This window comes from Urtica dioica, chromosome 12 (assembly GCF_054948205.1).
Source record: "Urtica dioica subsp. dioica isolate 48M chromosome 12, U.dioica_male_clone48M_v1_H2, whole genome shotgun sequence".
NCBI lineage: Eukaryota > Viridiplantae > Streptophyta > Magnoliopsida > Rosales > Urticaceae > Urtica > Urtica dioica.
This window is the reverse complement of record NC_142767.1, coordinates 9,324,572-9,340,846: the sequence shown is the minus strand read 5'-3', so window position 1 is coordinate 9,340,846 and position 16,275 is coordinate 9,324,572. Positions and strand designations below refer to the sequence as shown.

The following is a 16,275-nucleotide window of genomic DNA, read 5'->3' as shown; positions in this document are numbered from 1 at the left end:
GGCTTTAATGGAAAAGCAAACTGGAAAACAGATCGAAACCTTTTGATCCAATCGAGGTGGTGAGTATATATATGGAGAATTCGATGACTTTATTAAAGAAAAATGTATCACTTCTCAGCTTATAGCACCTGGCACACCTCTACAAAACGGAGTTTCAGAGAGAAGAAACCGAACTCTAATGGAGATGGTTAGATCAATGATGAGTTACTCATCACTCCCTCTTTTCTTTTGGAGATATGCCCTCGAAACAGCAGCCTACATTTTGAACCAAGTTCTGTCTAAAACGGTTCCTAGTACTCCTTATGAACGATGGACTAGCCGTAAAGTAAATCTAGGTCACATCCGAATTTGGGGTTGCCCTGCACATGTGCTAAGGCAAAAGGCTAGCAAGTTGGCTAATAGGTCAGAATTATGCATATTCGTTGGATATCCAAAGGAAACCAAAGGTTTCACATTCCATAGTCCCGAGGATGATAAGACTTTCGTTAGCACGAACGCTCATTTTCTTGAGGAAGACTTTATGAAGGATGTAAAACTTAGAAGCAAAATTGTGCTTAAAGAAAAGTTGGGTGAGGAAGCTTCTACCTCATTTGTAAGAATTGTTCTTACCCCAACTGAAACACAACCTAACTGATCTGAACCTTGTCAAGTAGTATTTCGACGTAATTGGGAGGGTTTCTCAAAAGCCTAACAGGTACATGTCTTATGGAGACACTCTCGTAACTGTCTCTGACATGGATGACCCTGCATGGCTGGTTCTGAATGAAACCTTTGGCTTGACGCCATGAAAGTTGAAATGCATTCGATGTATGTCAACAAAGTCTGGAAACTTGTAGACCTTCCCGAAGGAATTAAACTCGTAGGGTATAAGTGGATATACAAGAAGAAAATTGGTCCAGATGGGAACGTCGAGACGTTCAAAGCACGACTAGTGGTTAAGGGTTACACCCAAAAAGAAGTGATTGACTATGAAGAAACCTTCTCGCCAGTTGCGATTCTTAAATCCATCCGCATACTTTTATCCATACCTGCAAATCTCGATTACGAGATCTGGAAAATGGATGTCAAGTCTGCCTTCCTGAATGGCCATCTTGACGAGCGCATTTATATGGCTCAACCAGAGGGTTTCGTGGAAGAAGGTCAAGAGACAAAGGTTTATGAGTTTCTTAAGTCCATTTATGGATTAAAGCAAGCATTTAGGTCATGAAATATTAGATTCGATGAGACTGTAAAGAGCTTCGGCTTTGAGCAGTCAATAAATGAGCCATATGTTTACAAGCTAATACACAAAGGCAAAGTTGTGTTTCTGGTACTGCATGTCGATGATATATTACTCATAGGTAATGATTTGGGTAAGTTATCTGAGATTAAGATCTAGCTAGCAAAGCAATTCGACATGAACGATCTAGGAGAAGATGCGTACATTATGGGGATCCAAATCTTTCGAGTTTGGATTCACTATGTGATTCTGAATAGGACCTATTGGTAAAGTATTAAGTTATGAAGATGTCATGACTAACTTTGTGAAGATCTCATAAGCGACAAAGGAGTTGAGGAAATAACAACTAGAAGGGTAAAATGGTAATTTTGTAAATCCCATCTAGCTGATGATATTCATGAAGGGTAAACATAGATAATATTCAGTGGATCAACTCATCACAATTAAGTTGAATTCTTGAGTAGAAAACAAATTCATTTGAACCGAGAAATTCTCAGTGTCAACTCTTTAGTGGAGTCAGTTGACATTAAGCTAAACTTGGAAAATGGTTGTGAACTTTTGAGTCCAAGAATATTAGCTCAAGCTTTGTTCATTTGGATCCATGAGGTCACTGTCATAAATCATTCCGAGTAGGATTAGTTAAACTAGAAGCTAAGTCAAAACAAGAACTAGACAAGTTTTACGAAAATTGTCGAAATGGTATTTTTGTCTTTTTGGACATAGGATGAAATGAATGTCAATAAATAAGTTTTTTGACGTTGTCATATGATGACAAGAAATTTAAACCACACGGCTAAGTTTAAGTATTTGGGCCTTGAGGATTAATTTCATTTCATGGAATTTTACTTGAAAATTCTTAATGGGCTTTTCTTATGTTGTCATGAACAAATGAAGAAACATCTAGAGCTTCTTCTAGATGTCTTGCTCGTCCAACCCAAAGGAAAAAAGTTAATTATTTTGCGCATTGATGTATGAAGATACTTTCCAAAAGAAAAAGAGGAAACAAATTTCCTCTATATGGATAGGAAGTGGGCGGCCAAGGTAAGAGAGGAAGCAAAAGAGGAAACAAATCCAAGGCCTTCTAGAAGACTCTTGGCGTGTGATATAAGGAAGGGAGGGCAAATATTTGCTCATGAATATGTGATATTCTATAGTGAAAAGGAAACTACCTTTTGAAGGTAATCCTTCTCATATATTTAGAGCCCTAATTCTCATTGTTTCTCATCTCAAAATTTTAGAGATTGAGAGCTTCTCTCTCTAGAATAGCCCCTCTCTCTCTCTCTCTCTCTCTCTCTCTCTCTCTCTCTCTCTCTCTCTCTTCCCTTTTCATTTTTGTTTTGGCACCAAGGTGCACATTTGACCTAGCGTTTGTTTTAGCTCTTCGACTCTAAGACTTGTTCTTGAGTTGTTGTGTTTAAAAGTGCCCACACACGAATTCCTTCTTACCTCGAGTGATTTATGTGATAGAAACTTTCGTGGTTACTCGAAGTCCCGAAGAACGAAGGAAGACAAGCTGCGTCGGGAGACGAGCGATTCAACCTCCACAAGCTTCTCAACGATCAAGCTACATAAAGGTTAGTAAACGTGTAATTGCGCTTAGATAGTTTCAATTTAAAATAACATGGGCTTGCTCTTTGTCTAGGTTAGTAAAAATCGTTTTACTTGTTTAAATAAAATTTTTATTTTCCGCCGGTTGCTAGAAGCATTAAATTTTTTCTTAATCCTAGATCAATTCCAACAAAGGATACTCTCCCTCGCTAATTGAATATCGTGGCAAGGTTCTAACTAAGGATTCTTACACTCGACCGTTGCACTATCAACACTAACTTGGTTGTGTCTCCTTATCACATCTCAATCGCATAAATCATTGCCGATATTTGAGTTAATAAATGTTTAGACGCAATTATTGCTCTAAATAGTTCTTAACTAACAATAAAGTTACATTCAACATATGAAAAGAAAGCAATGAATACTAACTAAATTTCTAACAGAGATTTGTTACTTAGAAAAAATAAATTGTGTTTTTGGTAACCTGTTAATGGATATTCAATTCCTCAATATTTTAAGATATTCGTCAATGTCACAATATCATAAAGCATTCAATAATAAAGAAGGAAATATTGAATGACCCAACCATGTGTTCATAAATCACGAAATAAATCATAAGGAAATATAAGATTCATAATATCTGAAATAGCCATAAAATGGGCACAATCCAGAAAATTTGGATTATTATTATTATGATACATCACGATGTTCATAAATAAAAATCAATCCAATATCTGAAAGTAATAAAACTAATGGGATATTAGATCTTCAATCGGAGTATGGGCTTCTCTATAACTCGGGTTTGAATCCGACATTGTTTAGCAAGTTCCTCGACTCTATCGAGCTCCATCAAATCTATTATGCAACACAAAAGATGAATGCTCGTGATTAATTATCCTAAAAAACTATTTTAAGATATCTTTAAAAAAAAAATTAAGGTACCATACCAGCATTTTTTTATTGTTCTCAAGCTCGGCCAAGTACAAAGGACAATACATCATCCAATTACCTTCACCATTGCAGTGGTGACATTTACCAACGCTATCTCACTTCTTCTCTTTCCCTTTTTCAATTCCTCTTGAATTTTCTCTTTTCCTTCTTGGTAGGAGCTTTCCCCTTTGAAGTAGTAAGATGTTATTTAGATGACTCAGCACCAAAAGACCATTTCTTCTTGGTTTTAGACAAAGAACCTTTGTCAGCATAGTGAGCCGACAATTGTTCTTCATATGTCAAGAAATAGACTCGAATGTCGGTGAATCATTAAAAAACCTGAGACAATCCATAACTCAACTTATTAATGATATAGTTTATTGTGAAGTGTATGAAATCACTCGATATTGAGTTTAGTATGATTCTCACATAAGAAACCCCATCCATATGTGTCTCATGGAGTTCAGCTTCAGTAAAGTCATTAGTCATTTTCATGACATGGTCCCTTACCGGAGTCACCACCATCATCCTAATGCTAATGCACTTATGAGTGAGTTCTATACAGGCTTGCTCGCTTTGCATCCCAAACATTTCTCGCAGCGCGTCAAGGATCTCAATAGCAATCTCATTCCATTCCATCTTGGTTCGTAAGGTATCAGATATACTCGCGAGCATGAAGGCCACAACCTTGTTATTCGAGATGACTCAATTTTCATAATCCTCTCTTAAGTTCTAGAGACATTAAACTATGATAGGGATGTCTATCTTCAGTGAGGATAAAGCGGATGCTTTCACTCATCCGCACAATATTCAAGTTCCACTTCCCTTTAGAAAAGTTTTCATCAGTGAAAACGTCTTTCGACAACAAGGTCATAATATGGTTTAACATGATTTATAAATAAATAGAAGATTTAAATTAGCAAATTGAAAAGAAACAATTATCGAAAAGATTTAGGAAATAAAAACACAACGCACACAAAGCACGGGATAAAATACTAAAGTTTAAAGAACCTTGTTTTTATGTTCCTTGGTAATTCGACCAATAGTCACCTCGTGCCTCCCTATTGGGGACATAGAAGGTGACACCTCGTAAAAAAATGAAAATCATTTCAGATTAACAAGCAATTATCGTTCATGTATAGTTCATAACTATGCTCACTAACTACCAGTTTTATTTTAGAAATCGCGGCCACATGCAACAATGAAATTGTCCATGCATGAGTCGACCCAACAGATAAGAACTTAACTCGAACATGATAACGAGGGTCAGTCAAGAACGAAATACATCATCTTCTACCTATCGTTAGAGACCCAACCTTGTTATTGGAATAAAAAAAGGCATTTCGTTCGGAACGTCGGATCATAGCATTCACAAAGAAGAGTTGCTGATACGAGGCGATCTTTCATCCTCATGGTGTTCGTATCAATGTTGGAGGTCAAAAAATTGAATAAATATACTTTTAGGATTTTAATTTTCCTAGCATTAAACGTTAATCTAGGTGAGTCACTTTTAGATTTACTAATCTTGATTATAAACTTATTAAAAGTTAATCTAAGCTACCCAATAAACTCATTTTTAAATATAGCTTAGCTGGGGTCCTCTTAATTACCTTCCCAACTTAACCACTTATCGATCTTTTGACAAAGCTTGCCCGATCCGTTCCACTTATTCATTAAAACTTATATCTAATTAATTAGATGTATTATATTAATAATTCCCTTGCAAAAATAAATCCCGAAAACAATTCAAGTTTAAATAATACAAGTAAGGCAAGCATAATCAATTCAATCGCAAGAAAATTAAATAGATAATAATCAAGCTATGGTTCGTTATAAAGAATGATCGTTTATTATTTTGAAAAACAATTTAAAATAAAATTGACTTTGATAAAAGTCTAGGCCCAAATCATTTTGACCTTATTTTAATTTCAAATATATATTAATTGTTTTTTTCTAAAATAATATATTTCCTTTAAATGAGGATTTACAACATATCAATTAAGATTTATTTGTTACCCTTTCAAGTTCGATTTGCAACCTTAAAACAAATCCAATAAAATGTTTTAATTAATAAACGATCAAACTAAATAAAATATTCTAATATACAATTATATAATATCATGAACATATATCATATTTCATCAAACCAAAGAATGTACCTTTTAGAACGAATCAATAATATTACGAATGATCAAACATATATCTTATATTTTTTTTTAAACGTTTTAAATAAAAAACTATGATTCTTGAGTCAAATGGTAAACTACGAGAATCTAACTCTAGCTCTGATACCAATTGTTGGGAAGTTACTACGGTATCAGACTCAGACTATTGCTCTGATACCAATTGATGGGAAATAAGGTGGTATCAAACACGAACAATACATCTGACATCCATTGTTTGGAAGTCACAAGTTGGTATCAAACACAAACAATCACTCTAATACCAATTGTTGTGGAAATAAAGGTTGGTTTCACCCATCAAATGGCAACGGAGCGATCGTTCGTGTCTGATACTAACATCGTAACCATATTATAATCAAATCTTTTGTCTATTGTGACAATATCGTCACGAATTACATGTTCGGTTTCGTGATAAAATCGTCTCGTAGGCATACGTGTGCAAAACAATTCAGACAAGAAAAAAATCCCGAGGCTACGTGTGCAACGCAAGGCAAGGTTGTCAAACACAATCATATCGATCCTACATGTTCACCATGTAAACCAATAGACATTATGTACTACATGCAGTAGGTTTTTTGGAGTTCAAATAGGTTACAAAAAAGCATGGAGGTCAAGGTAGAGTGCAATAGCATCCTTATTTGGCAATGAGGACGAGTCATTCACATTTATGCCGAAATTTATACACATGGTTTTGACTATGAATTCACATTACTCATTGTTCCCATCGTTTCAAATACCTCTTCATGTCTCTTGGTGCTTGGAAAAGAGGATGGAAGTATTGTCGACCCGTAGGTATCATTGATGGGAGTTTTTTGAAGAATTATTATAGATGCACATTGTTTTCAGCATGTGGTATGGACGCGAACGAACAAGTTTACCCACTCGACTTAGGTGTTGGTGATTCAGAATGTAATGTAGCGTTGTTTTACTTCTTGACAAAGTTAAATGAAGAAATTGGGGAGAGAAAACATCAGGTCGTTGTGTCGACACAAAGGGAATCATTAATATTGTTAAAAAGGTATTCACAACCTCAGTACATGGTTATTGCATGTTTCATCTTCTCGAGAATGGAAAGAATTAGGTTCAAAGGTCTCGCAAAGGAACTGAATTGGATATTCTACGCTGCGGCAAAGGCCTACACTTTTGAAGACTTTGGAACGTATATGGGTGTTGTCAATGGTGCCCACAACAAGAGTAGTAGTCTTTATTTTTGTAGATTTGATGTAATAAAGTCTCACAAAGACTCTTGCTTGTAACTGCTGAATCATTAATAAAAGTTGAAACTTTCATTCATTCTTCCTTGTATGTTCGAAGCTTTATGATAATCTATAGTCTTTAGTCCTTAAACAAACCTAACAACATATGAAGAGGCAAATGTAGATTTGCATGAACAAACTCTTCATGGTATGCTTAAAACAATATATTCACAATCTAAGGATCAAAGGACTATTGATCTCAATGCGATTGTTAGGAGAATCTATGATGTCTGGTTATGGGGCATAGAGAGTTGGAGACTCTATAGTTCTTCTAGGTATCTTCTGAAGGTGCTGAATTGACCAGTGCACTTCTAGAGACATAATAAGAACAAACCATTTAACCTCTTATGTCTCGAAGTCACTACGTATGAACTGAATCATGTTTACCTCAATCCTGAAATGAGACATGTCATTTCATAGCTTAGGTATTCTCATTTGAGAAAGTCATAGTTCGGACTCACTATGTGATTCTGAACAGGACCTATTGATGAAGTACTAAGTTATTATGAAGATGTCATGAGTAACTTTGTGAAGATCTCATAGATATGGAATTCATGTACAAGGTTTCTGAAATGCAATGTATATCACCTCATGCGTTGTTCCTTGGAATGTGAATAAATGAACTGGTCAGTGTCCAAATTGAGTCGTGACAATTTTGGATGAATCAATGTGACTTGTTAGCTCCTCGTCAATACATTGTTTCTAACTTATTCATAAGTGACAAAGGAGTTGAGAAAATAACAGCTAAAATGGTAATTTTGTAAATCCCATATAGCTGATGATATTCATGAAGGGTAAACAAAGATAATATTCATTGGATTCACTCATCACAATTTAGTTGAATTCTTGAGTAGAAAATAAATTCATTTGAACCGAGAGATTTTCAGTGTCAACTCTTTAGTGGAGTCAGTTGACATTAAGCTAAACTTGGAAAAGGTTTGTGAACTTTTGAGTCCAAGTATTTTATATCAAGCTTTGTTCATTTGGATCCATGAGGTCACTATCGCAAATCATATGGAGTAGGTTAGTTAAACTAGAAGCTAAGTCAAAACAAGAATGAGACAAGTTTTACGAAAATTGTCTAAATGATATTTTTGTCTTTTTGGACATAGGACGAAATGAATGTCAATATATTTTTTGACATTGTCATATGATGACATATAATCACTCGGCCATAACAATTTAATTGGGCCTTGAGGATTAATTTCATTTCATAGAATTTTACTTGAAAATTCATAATGGGCCTTTCTTATGTTGTCATGAACAAATGAAGAAACATCTAGAAGCTCCTTCTAGATGGTGTGGCCGTCCAACCCAAGGAGAAAGAGAGACCAATTTTGTGCATTAATGTATCAAGATACTTGCCAAAAGAAAAAGAGTAAACAAATTTCCTCAATAAGGAAAGAAGGGGATCGGCCAAGGCAAGGAGAAGGCAAGCAAAAGAGAAAACAATTTTGCTTCTAGAAGGCTTATATTGCACATCCAAATGAGAGAAGGAAATAAGGAATATTTTCTAATGAATATGTGATATTCTATAGAAGAGGGAACTACCTTTATGAAGGTAATCCCTCTCCTATAAATAAAGGTTTCATTCCTCTCATTTCATTCATTCCAAAGTTTTAGAGATTGAGAGCTTCTCTCTCTAGACTTGGCCGCCCCCTCCCCTTTCTCTCTCTAGTTTTCTTTCGTTTTTGTTATGGCACCTAGGTCCACATTTGACCTAGTGTTTTAGCTCTTCGACTCTTAGACTTGTTCTTGAGTCGTCGTGTTTAAAAGTGCCCACACATTAATTCATTTCTTTCTCGAGTGATTCTTGTGATAGAAACTTTCGTGGTTGCTCGAGTTCCTGAAGAAAGAAGAAAGACGAGCTGCGTGGGAAGACAAACGTTTCAACCTCCCTAAGGCTTCTCAACGTTCAAGCTTCACAAAGGTTAGTAAAAAAATAATGCTCTTTAATAGTTTTAATTTAAATGTACTTGCTCTTTGTCTAGGTTAGTAAAATTGTTTTACTTGTTTTAAAGAAAATTTTTAAATTCCGCCGCTTGCTCGAAGCGTTAAATCTTTCTTCACCCTAGATCAATTCCAACAATTGGAAACAAAGGACGACCTGCACGGAGTGTGGAATCCGAATGTAGACAGTGCATCTTCAAAGCAAGGCTCCGGAGTAGGAATACACATGGTATCGCCTCATGGTGAAATCATCGAACAATCATTTCGACTTGATTTCGTTGCCTCAAACAACGAAGCGGAGTACGAAGCTCTAATGGCAGGAATGCAATTAGCCAAAGAATGTGGAGCAAGAAAAGTAAGCGCTTACTGTGATTCGCAACTCGTCACTAATCAATTTAGCAGAGAATTTGAAACAAGAGACGAACGCATGGAAGCCTATGTCAAAGTTGTACGAGATTTATCAAAAAAACTTTGAGACTTTCGAGCTCACACGAATCTCGAGAGGAGATAATACCTTGGCCGATGCTCAAGCAACATTAGCATCAACTTCAAATCCGGAGAAAACTAGAATTATCCCGGTCGAAGTCATAACACAATCTTCTATCGCCATTCATTCCGATTCGATAATGACAATAGAAGTGGGGGACTGGAGAGATAGAATTTTAAAATACCTCACACAATGGGATACTCCTAGTGACAAGCTAGAAAAGCGTAAGCTGAAACAAATTTGCGCCAGATTTTGTATCCTCAATGGAGTCCTTTTTAAGAGGAGTTTCACCGGTCTCTACTTGCGATGTGTATCCAAGAGCGAGGCTAGCTACATTCTAACTGAAATCCATGAAGGAGAATGTGAAAACCACGCAGGAGGAAGAGCACTCGCCATAAAAATAAAATGGTAATGCTACTTTTGGCCAACAATGATCGAAGATTGCGATAAGCGCTCTCAAAATTGTGACAGAAGCCAAAAGCACGCCCCTAACATGAAAAGACCAGCCGAAGAGTTATCCTCAATATCGGCACCGTATCCATGTTGAAATGGTCGATGAATATAGTCGGACCAATGCCCACCGCCCCCGCGGGCTAAAATTCCCGCTAGTCATCACTGATTACTTCTCAAAATTGATAGAAGCAGAAGCTTTCCTGTTAATAAAAGACATCGACATCCAAAATTTTGTCTGGAAAAACATCATATGTCGCTACGGAGCCCCAAAAGATATCGTCGCCGACAACGGCTCACAACTCATATCTAAGAGGTTCGGATAATTCTATTTCAATCAGGGAATCAAACTAAGAATGTCCACCCCTAGGTACCCGCAAGGCAATGGTCATGCGGAAGCCGCTAACAAAACGATCGTGAGCTCTTTGAAAAAGAGACTTGACATAAAGTAAGGAAAATGGGCCGATAAGCTCCCAAGAGTACTCTGGGCCTACCGGACCAGTCCAAGACGCCCAACAGGTGAGACTCCATTCTCCCTAGTGTACGGCGTTGAGTTAGTAATACTCGTGGAGCACGAACTTCAAACTATAAGAACAAAATATGCCCACGTGAACGAACAGGCTAACAGAGTAGCTCTCTCTGATTACCTCGACTTGATCGAAGAGAAGATAGAGCGATCCCTAGTAAGGATGATGCAATATCGCCAAAGCATCATTAGATATTATAACAAAAGTCTGCTCCCCCGCAATCTAGACATTGGGGAACTCGTCCTGCGAAAGGTATTCCAAAATACCGTAGAACCCAATGCCGAAAAGTCATGAGCCAACTGGGAAGGACCATACCGCATCACGAAAATAGTTCACCCATGAGTTTATGAGTTAGAGACAATGAGTGGAATACCTGTTCTAAGATCTTGGAACGTCATGAACCTTAAAAATACTACGCATAACAACGTAGAACCCCCAACCGAACTACGTAACAGCTTGATCCCATTCATTGGGTACGTAGGCAACCTTGACTTCAAGGCTCAGCCCCCATAACACCCTAAACATAAAAGTTATCAAACAACAAACGATTAGTAAAGGACTCTTGACTCCGCGTAATATTCCTTTGCATGGGCTACCTACCGAGTCATAAACCTACACGGGGACAAGGAAGAACCCTTGACATCCTCCTAGCATCGAGGCTCTCAGTATAATTTGGCGACACTAGAAAGAAAAGGCGGAATCCCAAAATTTACTGTAAACTGACATGGGAAGTCAAGACACATCGAGTCCTCGTAGGCATCGAGGCCATCAATAGCTTTCTAATACTCCAAGAATGAGACCATTCAAATGCTCTTGAAGACTTGTAAACAAACCAAGATAACTATAGCTTTCCAGGAAAAAAATAATTTCAGCCTGGAAAGATATGCAGCGAACCGAAGCACTTGGTAGATCGAACAACATAATTTCAGCACGGTAGGGTTAAGATCGAGCTCAAAAACCCTACATACTCTGATCAATATAATCATAAGGAATTTTCGATCAGGAAAAACAAGTAGCGGGTTGAAATACCTTACAAGGCGAAGAAGAGAATTTCAGAATAATTAGATCGAAAATCTAAACTGAAATACTTTACCACTGTCATGAAATCAATGCAAAGAAATTCCACCCGATAAGACAATGGTTGGGCTGAAATACTTAACCATTTGAACATAATTCTACAATATGTAAAACAAGAATCGAGCTGAAACATTCAATAAATCTCTTGAGAAGGGCACATTCTGTTCGATGCAAAGGTTGTTAGACAGAATCACTCAACAAGCTAAGAGATGAAGCATTGATTTAGAAAAATTTCATGAAATAAGTTACCCAATTCGACAGGAAAGCTAGTCGAGCTGAAAGACTTAGAGAATTTATTGAATAAATATTGGTTAAAACATATTAATGCAATAAGGCACGTGTGGGGGTTAAAAATAAATTATTAAAAATATTTATTGGGCTTTATTCCGACCAAAGCCCAATACCCTTTTTTTACAAATTGATTTTGGGCCTAGTTTGATCTCGACAGATCGGCCCAATTCCAATCTCACTTTCCAGCACTTCGAAGGGTTCCAGTTCGACCACGTCCACTTGGCTAGTAGAATTGGCCACACTCAAACAAGCGACTTCGCCGCGAAGATCGGATCTGAGACGATTTTAGCTCTGACAAGGAAGATGGATCAATCAGCACGTGTCTTCAGCGAAGAAGCTCCGCTCCATTTATAAATAGAAGACCAGACTCCAATTTTCAGGGACAGAAGATTGCAATTTACTTTCTCAACTATCATTTTTGGTACTTACATTGCTTTCAGTATTGAGTTCGCCTGATAGAGCTCGGCACCTCGCCCATTTGTAATTTAACTACTCGATCAATAAAATTCATATGTCATATATTATTATTACGGCCTTTCCATTTCTAAAGTTTTTCTTATACGACGTCTTTTGAGACCTCCATTTAATAAAAATCAAATATATACGTATTATTATTTGTGATTGTTGATCGAGCCAGAAATCGACATCAAAAGTTTGGCGTCGTCTGTGGGAAACATCAGAAAGACCAACCTCGAAAAAAACACTTCGTGTAAATATATATATATATATACATATATATATATACATATATATATATCATGTCTTCCACTCCGACTCATTATGAATCTGGAAAGGAGAACCGTCCGGTTATTAGGGCAAACCTAGATATGCTGACCTAAAAGATTGATACACAGGCAGAGATCAACCGAGCTCTTAACGATTGGTTGAATACTTTCTCGACCCCTCAGAACACGTCGAACCCCTAGGCGGGGTCCGAAGATACGACCGTCACAGAATCTTCTCGTCACGCGGCCTCGGCTGCACAGACGAGCCAGGTCATTACTCTCGGAGTCCGTTTGGACTTCTCCAGGATCCAGATCACCCAAGGGACAGATCGATCTCCCAGCACAAGCTTTCAGCTTGGGAGGACTGCGAGCGAAGTCGCTGCAGAAGTCACGATCGACACGACCAGATTGCCTCCGCCTCCCTTGGTGGGAGCATCATCCGAGTCTTTCTAGACTAATGTTTAACCTCGCCCTCCGGCGACCTCCTGAACGTTCGCCCCCAGTATTTTGGCAGGCAGAATCTGACCCATCGTAACCTTGCTGAGGCGACTGCGGTCACGCCTACGCGTACGGGACTTCGCCTCGTTCATGGGCGAACCCAACATGACTAAACACGACCGATTTAAGGAGTCAGTAGTGGCCGAACTAAGAGCTGTTCGCTCAAAATTTCACTCTATGACCAATTCCGTCCCTGAGATAAATCGCCTCGTCGAGGAGACGAGAATGACTCTTTTTGCTAGAAATATCACCAAGGTACAACTTGGAGATATTGGAAAGGTCCGCCTTCCACGGTATAATGGCACTACAAGTCCCAAAGCATTTATCTTGTCCTTCAGAGTCGCAATGGGATGGGTTATGCTGACAGAGAGAGAACTAGAGGCAGGTTACTGCCAACTGTTCGTAGAAAGCTTGTCCGGGTCCCCTATAGAGTGTATCTCCAAGCTCGAGCCAAACTCTATCAATAGTTTTGATAAACTGTCGGCTGCATTCCTGAAGCATTATTCGATGTTTGTGGAGGACGATCTGACAATAGCGGATTTATGGGGGATTCAACAGAAAGAGAACGAATCATTGAAAGACTTCATGGTCCGTTACAAGGATGTGCTCTCTAAAATCTCTAACGTATGCCACAAATCTGCCATAACATCTCTAAGGAATGGGTTAAGGCACGAATCAAAGCTGAAACTAGAGATGACTGTTAATCGTCCCTCGACGTTGGAAGACGCGATTCACAAAGCCGCCAATTACGCGAAAGCCGAAGAGGAATTTGCTTCCTATGAAAGGCAGCATGCGGCTGAGAAGAAACCTCCTTCCAATACTTGGGTGCGGCCTATCAATGCTGGGGGCAATCCTCGCAGGGCCAACCCCCACCATGCTACACCTCATGCCAAAAAGAAACACGCCCCCTAACTACACTTTCAACATCGGTGAAAACAGTAAAGAGGAAGGTCCCCAGGCAAAAAAGTGGACACGGGACCCCAACGCGTACTACAGTTTCCATAAGGCTAACGACCATGACACGGTTAACTGCGAGACCTTGCCCAAGGCCTTAGCGGAAAAATATGCAAAGGAGGAACTAAAGGACGTTGACCTAGGACCCCCGCCAAAAAAGAAGGTCTTTAACAACAACAACAGAGGAAGGGGCAACCCATCCCCTAAGAGATCGAGACCTACCAATGAAGGGGAACTAGATTCCCCGTTGGTCATCGCAAAACATAGAGTTGACTTTATAATGGGCGGTTCAAAATTTTACAACGGCTCGGTTAACTCAACCAAAGCTTACCAACGTCAGTTGAGTAACCGGACCACCAGAATTGGACCAGAACAAGACATCCGAATCTCGTTCTCCAAAAAAGAAGCCTTAGAGGCAACAGACCCGCACGACGATGCACTCGTGATCACGACTGCGAGGTCGGCAGAGTCTTAATCCATGGAGGAAGCTTCGTAGATCTTATCTTCAAACATACCCTAGCCAGGATGGGAATCGACGAGGACGAGATCGAAGAGAACAAACCCAATTGATAATCTTCAATGGATCGATTATTCCATCATTGGGAACGACCAAGTTGCCCGTAAAAACAAATGGAATTAACAAGATAGTAGAATTCCAAGTGCTAGACTGTCTCTCCCCCTACAATATCATCTTGGGAAGACCATGGATACATAGGATGAGGGCTGTGCCCTCAACCTTTCATCAATGTATTCATTTCCCTACGCCTGAATGGGTAAAAGAGATCCGAGGCAATCAAGCGACCTCCCGTAGCTACTACCTCACTAGTCATAAACATTATGTTAAAGTGACTAAAGATGAGCAATATCAATTAATGAATGTGGAGTCGGCTAAGACGTGGAAGAGTCCGACTCCCTCGACACTCCGAGTATTGAGATGACAGTACAAATATAGCTCGATGGCTCCGATCCCTCCAAGCACGTTGGGATCGGGGCCAAGCTCAAAGAGTCAGGCGAGAACTGATTTGTTTCTTAAAACGGAGCAAATCCACCTTTTCCTGGCCGCATCGCCGCCCTTAACCACTTCATCTCTCAATCCAAGGATAAATGTCTCACTTTCTACCGGCCGCCGAATCTTTGTTGATTTTGAACCGAGGTGTGACGAAAAGATCAAAACTCGCCGATTGCCCAAGAAATTCGCCGGAAACAGCTTCGTCTTCTTCGTTTTTTTCCACTATGGCCGACACTTTTTTTTTTGCCCTTTTCTCCGAACTTTCGTCGACATCCATGGAAAAATGGAGGCTTTTATACTCCAAGTTCAGAAAAAACGACCGGTCATTTTTCATTGAAACGACATGTCGTTTCGCCGAATTTCCATCGAGAAAAAGGCGAAACGAGCTTCACGCGTGTCGTCGGCCGCTGTCTCTCCGGCAACGACTTTCCAGGAATTTCGGCGACATTTTATTTCACGGTACGAATGAGATGTTTGTGACTTTGTGTCAGGTGCAAAGAAAAAAAAACAAAGTGGTACCTATTTTAAAAAGAAAAAAATTAAGAAATAAAAGGAGGTTGTGGTAGAATCATGCCCCATGTCCCAAGGCAACTCCTACAAAAGTAGGACATCTCAATGTCATATATTAAACAAAAATTTAGCGATATAAGCCACATAAACATAAGTGTTTGTGTTTTAGCCAACGTTTTGTAAATTTTTTTGTAAATAGCAAAAAACTGTTGTAAATATTTCGTAAATAACCATATTTACTAGAAATTTACTGTGCATTTTTTTGTTATTTTTATAGCGTAAATAGATTTATGTGGCTATTTACAAAAAATTAACGAAATGTTGGCTATTTTAAAATTCTAACATTTCATGTGACTAGATAACCAATGGACCCTATATTAAATATCATCTTCAATCTAACGTGTATCTTCGAATATTTTTCATTTTTTGATATATATTATAGGGTCCAGTGGCCATCTAGCCATATGAAACGTTAGAAATTTTGAAATAGCCAGCGTTTTGTTAAATTTTTGTAAATAGCCACGTAAATCTATTTACACTATCAAAATAATAAAAAACGCAGAGTAAATTTCTAATAAATATGACTATGTACGAAATATTTACAATAGTTTTTGGCTATTTACGAAAAATTTACAAAACGTTGGCTAAAACGCAAACGCTT

At 38.4% G+C, this 16,275-nt stretch overlaps 1 protein-coding gene across 1 annotated transcript; it reads left to right on the top strand.

Annotated features, from left to right (window-relative positions):
* The first annotated feature begins 13,246 nt into the window (after window positions 1-13,246).
* Window positions 13,247-14,570, top strand: LOC149378978 (uncharacterized). Its single transcript, XM_089603921.1, has 2 exons — window positions 13,247-13,765; window positions 13,866-14,570. The coding sequence occupies exons 1-2, from the start codon at window positions 13,247-13,249 to the stop codon at window positions 14,568-14,570; spliced, it is 1,224 nt and encodes a 407-aa protein (XP_089460047.1).
* The last annotated feature ends 1,705 nt before the right edge of the window (window positions 14,571-16,275 follow it).